Consider the following 8,638-nt stretch of genomic DNA (forward strand, 5'->3'; position numbering starts at 1 on the left):
ACATTTTCAGCAAAAATCTTTTACGAATAATAATATAATAATAATAATACGATAATTTTGGTCACGATAATCATGATGTGAAATTTTCATACCGTTACATCTCTACTTAAACTGAATACTTTGTTTTCTCAAAGTATCAACAGTTTTGGCCATGTTATGTTAGTTTTCTTTACTTTTTCTTAAAATTCTAAATTCCTTTTACATTTTTAAAATTTGATCTTGCATGGTTACACTATTGTTGACAAAATCTGTCCACATACAGAGTTACAGACAGATGGCAAAGTGCACAGCTTCTGTGGTAGTTCCTGTTATTTTAGGTGTCTCCAGGACACGCACGCACGCGCACGTGTGCGCGCACACACACACACACACACACACACACACACACACACACACACACACGGTGAAAACAATTCCAGTCACGACAGCGTGTGGCTGGAATTGTTTAAGCAATAATAACTAAATAACCCAAACGTGTGAGACTGATCCTTAAAAAGAAGACATTTATTATTTTGGCATTGAACCTTATTTATATAGCCAGTGACATTTTCAGCTATTTTCTCAAACATTCTACTCATGCGCACAATCTTGAAAAACTACAAAATACACAATCAACAGTTTTGTCCTCAGTTCTTTCATGTCATTATTACCAGCCTCTTAGTAAGGCCTTCCATGACCGTCTCACTCACTTTATACAACGAACTTCTGTACGGCTACGAGGAGGGGAGAGCTAGGGACTAACCTTGTACAAGTGGCATATTCTAGCAGGTTTATCAAATCTACATTTCCATAGCAGGATAGCCAACTTGATTTCAGAGTCCACTGTCTCTGGTCCGGCTGGAGACAGACCCTCACATCTTCTTCGCCCGCTTCTTGGGTCTCTGGTTGAAGACAGGCGAGGTGCCCATCAGGGAGTCGGGCGAGTGCGAGGCGTAGCTGGCCTCTGAGGCCGCGCCCCCGGGGGTGGGTGCCATGGTGCCTGCAGACTCGCTCATGGTAGACATGGGGCCCCCCTCCTCGAACACGTCACCCCCCAGGCCCCCGTGGTGGTGGTGGTGGTGGTGGTGGTGGTGGCTGGAGCCCTGGCCCTCCTCCGCGTCTTGGGGCTCCATCTTTACCTGCGGCCACAGAGGGGAGCTCTTTCCTGCAAAATCCAATCCAGTGGAACACAATGTAAAATGCAGTGTGTCTTCTTTGTTTGTTTATAGGCTTGTTGTTGAGTGGCGTCTCAAATGTCAATTTGCACACACAAATGATTAACAACTACTAAAAGAGAAAAGAAAAGCATTTGTGAGGGGGAAGCCATGAGGGACTATAAAACATTGTAAACTGGACAAAGGGAGTGAAGATGACAAGAGATAATTGGGGCCCAGAAACTAAATGACAAAAGAAAAGACAAAACACAGAGGAGATGTCTAAAAAGAGTATCTCTTATACGCTTGAAAGTCTGAAAAGCTGTCATTCAAGCTTGGCGTTTTCAGGCAACTGGAAAAATGAAGATTTGGTTTGGGGAGTTTTAGTTTTGCATTCATAGCTGAGGAGTTTCATTCCAAATTAAAGGAGGGGACTTCTCTGTAAAAAGAAAAAGAAAAGAAAAGACATTTACTCCTACAAAATGAGTACTGATCGATCGAGTATTGTAGAAGTTATCAGCTATCTTTACACCTTTGTTTTAAACTTCCAGGTCCCAGAGGTCATCACAAGGCCGGTCAAAGCTGACTTCCAGGATCTCTAGTTCTGCGTCTCAACACAGGACAACACCACCGCCTGGCAACACCTTGAGATAGGCATAATGGCAGGCTGCACCATGTCTCCCCTGGCCACACCTTGAGATAGGCATAATGGCAGGCTGCACCATGTCTCCCCTGGCCACACCTTGAGATAGGCATAATGGCAGGCTGCACCATGTCTCCCCTGGCCACACCTTGAGATAGGCATAATGGCAGGCTGCACCATGTCTCCCCTGGCCACACCTTGAGATAGGCATAATGGCAGGCTGCACCATGTCTCCCCTGGCCACACCTTGAGATAGGCATAATGGCAGGCTGCACCATGTCTCCCCTGGCCACACCTTGAGATAGGCATAATGGCAGGCTGCACCATGTCTCCCCTGGCCACACCTTGAGATAGGCATAATGGCAGGCTGCACCATGTCTCCCCTGGCCACACCTTGAGATAGGCATAATGGCAGGCTGCACCATGTCTGCCCTGGCCACACCTTGAGATAGGCATAATGGCAGGCTGCACCATGTCTCCCCTGGCCACACCTTGAGATAGGCATAATGGCAGGCTGCACCATGTCTGCCCTGGCCACACCTTGAGATAGGCATAATGGCAGGCTGCACCATGTCTCCCCTGGCCACACCTTGAGATAGGCATAATGGCAGGCTGCACCATGTCTGCCCTGGCCACACCTTGAGATAGGCATAATGGCAGGCTGCACCATGTCTGCCCTGGCCACACCTTGAGATAGGCATAATGGCAGGCTGCACCATGTCTCCCCTGGCCACACCTTGAGATAGGCATAATGGCAGGCTGCACCATGTCTCCCCTGGCCACACCTTGAGATAGGCATAATGGCAGGCTGCACCATGTCTGCCCTGGCCACACCTTGAGATAGGCATAATGGCAGGCTGCACCATGTCTGCCCTGGCCACACCTTGAGATAGGCATAATGGCAGGCTGCACCATGTCTCCCCTGGCCACACCTTGAGATAGGCATAATGGCAGGCTGCACCATGTCTCCCCTGGCCACACCTTGAGATAGGCATAATGGCAGGCTGCACCATGTCTGCCCTGGCCACACCTTGAGATAGGCATAATGGCAGGCTGCACCATGTCTCCCCTGGCCACACCTTGAGATAGGCATAATGGCAGGCTGCACCATGTCTCCCCTGGCATGCACGATGGCAATGGAGCTCATCATCCAAGCATCTCGACGGGTGGTTGGAAGGGAACGCTTGAAGAGTGAGCTGCATTTTCCTCCAATCAGGGCGTACATGGATGACATGACCACAATAACAAGAAAAGCATGATGCACCAAACGCCTGCTGGATAAACTTCAGGCAAACATCAAAAGGGCTTGAATGGAGATCAAACCCAAGGTGGCATTCTAAATGGGCGTTCAACACCTGTGACATCACTTGTTGCTGGATGTTCTGCTGGGGCTGACAGACATCACAGGTGTATTCAAGAACAGTGTGGCTGCACTGTTCTTGCAAAATAAAATAAAATAAAAAAATCTCATTGCAATGTGGTCTCCAACCTGTACCACCTCTTTCATTATTCCACACGAGTATACAGATATAGCAACACTCAAGGTTCAACCCCAGCAGACATCAACAGCATTGTAGATTTGAATATGAATGCTAGTCTAACCTGAGGCGTGAGGAGAGTGGTCCCCGTCCAGCCTCTCGCCGTGCGCCCCCAGCACCCCCATGGGCAGGGCCTGGTCCCCGGAGGCCGGGTCCGCCTCGTGCTCCTCGCTGACGGGGAAGGAGATGTCGCTCATGGGCTCCTCCTTGATCCTGGGCGGCTTGGAGTCCTCCAGGGCCTTCTCCGGGTTCACCAGCCGCTCGTACTCCTCGGACAGGTCCTTGCTCACCTGGAAGGGCAATGTCTTTGTTAGTCCCATTTCACTGATATAGGCTGGTGGATGTCATCATCGAGAATTCAAAGATAGCTTGTAACACAATGCTGCACTAGTTTTGAGGAAAGCAGTGCATGCACATACTTATGATCTAGTTCATTGGTTCCCAAACAGTTCTTACATACACATTAACCCTGAGCCGTTGCCGGATTGGGCCGGAAAATATCGCGATGGGGAAACATCACAACATTTCCTTTCAGAGGCTGCAGCAGGCTCAGTTTTAAAGCCAGAGTGAAGTTTCTGGTATCATATGAAACTAGAAGACTAAAGGAATCGTTTTGTACCAACCATGTCATGCTAGTTTGTCAGGAATGTAGCTAAATAACACTCCAAAGTTAGGCTACATTTTGGCGAGGGGAAAAAAACTTTTCAAATGTTGGCAGGTGTGTGTGATAGTGAGTGTCCATGTGTGTCCATTTTGAACCAGCTAGTAGCCTGAACAATATTATTGTTATTTAGCCTTTCTGCTGCTATTGCATGGTTAAATCCGCAAATTTTATGTTATTGGGGGGGGGGGGGGGGGTATACGCAGTGGAAGTGGTCTCTGGGGAATTTGGTTTGGTACGTAGTGGTACTTGGTCGGAAAAGTTTGGGAACCCCTGATCTAGTTGAACATTCATTGTTTGTCCTTCAGTCTGCTATGTTTTATAGGTGCTCTGTAAATGTGTGACAAATTAATGGTAAGTGAAAAGTATTTTTGGAGTAAGGACACTAAAGCCATACAATATCCTCTCTCCTTATGGAGACTGAGACCAAAATACAACTTTGCTCACAGACAACAGGTTTCTCTTTTTCAATTCGAAAGGGCGAGAGTGGTGGAGCCACGGGTAGTAGTGATGCGCGGGTCAGGGTTTTTTAAGGCCCACCCCAACCCAACCCGTCATTGGAGCCAGCCCGCCCCGCCCGCCCCGTTAAAATATCTGAAAATTCCGAACCCAGCCCAACCCAGCAGCCCGCAACGGCCAATTTAATGTAATATGTCTCCAGACTCAGGAGGAGCACAGCAGAGCTTCCAAGGTGTGAAAAGTAGCTAATAACTCTGTCTCTCCCCCCCCTCTCTCACACACACACACATGCTGCCGTGCGCGACAACAGTCAGTTATACAGCTCTGAGTTGCGCGGCTGCTTTCATGTCGGTCTTTCTTCAATTAATCCAAGGTCTTCAAATGGAGGTAGTAGGTAGAGGTAGGCTACAGAAACACTTCTTATTCTTCCCCATTTCTTTTAATTACCTCATGCGGTCACGTTAGTAGTACTAAACATAGTAGTGCAGCAGGTGCACAGACGGCTTGCAGATATGGCTTCAGACTCACTGTCTGATTTATTTTAATTACCTCATGTGCTCAATTGGTCACAGCCTACTCACGTTTCTTTACTCCATGTAGGCAGAGAGTGCAGCAGGAGTCTGTCTGATTGTGTGAGAGAGAGTTCACGTCTTTAAGGTTAATTACTCTGCGTGTTTCACTGCTCTAAATTATTTAATAATGTTGCTTTGTCACGTTCTGAGCCTGCTCCGCCCGCACCCGCCATATTTTCATAATTTGCCAACCCAGCCCGCCTGCGGGGCGGGCCAGCCCGCGGGACCCGGCGGGTTCTGGGTGACCCGCGCATCACTAACGGGTAGCCTACACGGTGATGGTGTTGTTGTGGGGGAGCCACAGGTAGCCTACACGGAACAAGACTGTACTTGACGTTCTTGAGCTTTGTCCATGCTGGCTTCTCTGTGTGGCTTTGATCATGGACTTGCTACTGAAAGCAGATACTGGAGGATGAGGACAAAACAACATGAGAGAAATGGAGCAGCCTCCCTGGTTGCTCGATTATGGGATAGCTTAGCTACGCAGCCGTGTGAGCATGACAGACATTGTTAAGCTTTTACATTTATTTTCATGGGGCTCTCCCGGTGGCTCAGTTGGTACAGCGCATAAAGGCTTAGTCCTTTGTGCGGCCGACCCAGGTTTGAATTGGACCCCGTGGTCCTTTGCCACATGTCATCCCCTCTCTCTCTCCCCAGCTTTCCTACTGTCCTATCACAAGAAAGAGAGGCCGGCCCAAGAACACCTGGCACAGGGACCTGGAGACTGACGTCAGGCACAACGGCTTGACATGGAGACAGCTGGAAAGGAAAGCCCAGGACAGACGACTCTGGCGAACTGTTGTCAATGGCCTTTGCTCCATGAAAAAGGAGCGATAGGCATAAGTAAAGTAGTATTGTCCTATCAAATAAAGGCAAAATGCCCCCAAAAATATATATTTTTTTCAGGATGTATCTCAATTAGAAGGGGGAAAATAATCAATGTACAGCTATCATCTTAGTTGTGCGCTCAAAAAAGCCGCCAGAGTCGAGGTGCTGCTTATAAAAACACCAGGCCCTCAGTCAAAAAAATAGACTGTAAACTCTTTCTTGCATTAAAAACTTTTGTGCCATTCTGTACTTTCATCCATGTGTTCAATTGTGAGCTTGAGAGCTTGTGCTATTTTAATGCAATAAACAGTCTATATTTTTGCGTGAGCGTTGCTCCTAACTTTTTGCTTCTCACAGCCAAATTACACAAATCGACGTTGATCACTGTGGAGAGAGTACTGTGGAAATACATGAATATTATTTGTTTTTTTATGAGCCATCCTACTCCTCACCTGGAGCATGTAGCTGTGATAGTCCTTGATGCGCACTTGCCAGAAGCGCTGCAGGGCCAGCACGCTGCCGATGCCCACCTCATGGAACACCTGCTCCACCACGTCCGGGAACGGGCTGGCCCCCTGCCGCGCCTCCCGGTCCACTGCCACCCGCAGCAGGCGGCTCAGGCGCAGGTAGTGCTCATGGACCAGGTCAGTCAAGGTCTCCAGCACGCTCTCCTGGGCCGACTCGAAGCCGGCGTGGGCCAGGACGGTGGCCACCGACTGGTAGAGGAGCTGCCGGCAGGAGGGCCAGCTCAGCTCGGTGACCGGCTCGCCTTTACCCCTTTGGGACGGGAGAAGAATCAGAGGAATAGAAGGGAGATCATTGATGGTGAGTGGCTAAACTGAACTGAAAGTATAGATGTGAAATGTGAGATAATAAATGTATAAACCATAACAAATGATTACATTACGTCATTTACCAGACGCTTTTATCCAAAGCGACTTACAGTACATTTTGTCAACAATAGTGCAATCAACTGTGCATCATCATCAGCTAAGACCTTTAAAATGGAACAAGTAGCATTTGTTAATAGTTGAAGGATTTATTTTTATGAAGTAAATTATTAGCTACAATTTCATGCGTTACAGTGTGAAACCTTTTGTCTCTGTAACAGTAATTAAACTTCATTTTATGGACTTTAATTATAATAATATGGATTTTATGGACTTTAATTACAATCAAAACAGACGGCAACAACTTGGCACAACCTGCCCAAGCAGAGCAACTCACTTATAGAAGTCACTTTCAGGGTCACTATGGCGGAGCTGAAAGGGCTGGCGGGGCGCTTTGCTGTCCAGGGGCAGCAGGTCGTCTGGCATGGCAGGCGGTGTGGGCGGACGGAGGGGCAGTTTGGCATCGGCCTCCTCCGGCTTGCTGCTGCCCTCGGAAGATGCCGAGCCCTGAGCCTGACCCGGGACCTGACCCTGAGCCTGACCCGGGACCTGACCCTGAGCCTGGGATGCTGCTGCTGCCAACAGGCCGCGGAGACGGCGGGCGTGCTGGCACAGCTGCACCGTGTGGATGGTGAGGCTGCAGGGCTCCGAGGGGATGTCCAGCATGGTGGTGGGCCGCGGGCGCTGGGCCGACGGCTGGTGCAGGGGAGGGTCCTGCATCTCCACCGAGCGGAACTCCCGCTGGAGCAGGTCGAAGGAGCTGCGGCTGGGAGGAGCCCCCGCTGGGCCGGGGATCTCACCCCAGTATCGCATCATGATGACTGATCAAAGACTCGGCTCGAGCTTGCGTGACGTCTGGAATCTGGATATGAGAAAGGAGAAGGAGGAAGAGTGAGCATCCCAATCAGTGAAAGATGAAGAAGGCAAATAAAAAGGTGGGTATACTATATGGCCTCCAGTTGGTTACTTACCATCATAATGCAAACAACCTCAAATCTAAGTAAAAATCTATTCTATTTACCGAATAGCATTCATTTTGATTTTTTTTTTTACTTTAACTCATATTTTTGATGCTTCTCCCTATGATCAAATGCATTTATCTCATAGATGGATATGCTTTATTCAGCAAATAAAAAGGTGGGCAAATTAGTCAACTTAAATGTAATACAGTACTTCCTTGCATATTGGCAAACATATATATCAGGGTCTCATGGTCAATTCGGCATACACCTTGATCCACCGAGCAACATTTCCCCCCCACTAAAATATCAACTTCGTGGTCCACACTCGCTACCGTAATCAGAGGTGTGACCTGGGTGTAACGTTATTATGGCAATTGTAACAGTTTAAACTTTATTGAAATAACTTATGTCTGGTTACTGGATGTGTGCCGAATTGAAGAATGGATTGTATTGGGTACGCCTGTTTGGCTAATAGCAAAGCCACATAGGGCGGCTCAGGAGGTAGAGCGGGTCGTCCGCCAATCAGAAGGTGGCTGGTTCGATCCCCGGCTCCTCCAGTCCGCATGTCGAAGTGTCCCTGGGTAAGACACTGAACCCCGAATTGCTCCCGATGGCTGTGCCAGCACCCTGCGTGGCAGCTGGCCGCCCTCGGTGTGTGAATGGGTGAATGTAGGCACATTGTAAAGCACTTTGGATAAAAGCGCTATATAAATGCAGTGTATTTGACCATTTACATAGATTGTCACATTTGAGTGGAGTTTGGCATTTAAAAGAACGCGATGTTATCAGAGCTACAAAGCAGCTAAAGCACGTAGCAGTATATTGACATTATGCCAGAGAAAATGTATAAATGATCAATGAAGGCATAACAGTAACGCTACTCACATTACTGCAGAGATGGGTCAATGTTTTGCTGGTCGTGTCGAGAGACAGCTCAGGAAATAGTCTCTGT

General features: G+C 48.3%; 1 protein-coding gene across 1 annotated transcript; it reads right to left on the reverse strand.

The window, feature by feature from the left end:
* Positions 1 to 521: 521 nt before the first annotated feature.
* supt7l (SPT7 like, STAGA complex subunit gamma) lies at positions 522 to 8,618 on the reverse strand. Its single transcript, XM_083633761.1, has 5 exons — positions 8,572 to 8,618; positions 7,062 to 7,586; positions 6,287 to 6,611; positions 3,379 to 3,604; positions 522 to 1,144 (listed from the first exon to the last, which is right to left on the reverse strand). The coding sequence occupies exons 2-5, from the start codon at positions 7,538 to 7,540 to the stop codon at positions 852 to 854; spliced, it is 1,323 nt and encodes a 440-aa protein (XP_083489887.1). The 5' UTR covers positions 7,541 to 7,586; positions 8,572 to 8,618; the 3' UTR covers positions 522 to 851.
* Positions 8,619 to 8,638: the final 20 nt, after the last annotated feature.

The sequence above is a fragment of the Poromitra crassiceps genome, assembly GCF_964638095.1.
Source record: "Poromitra crassiceps genome assembly, chromosome: 3".
NCBI classification, from domain to species: domain Eukaryota; kingdom Metazoa; phylum Chordata; class Actinopteri; order Beryciformes; family Melamphaidae; genus Poromitra; species Poromitra crassiceps.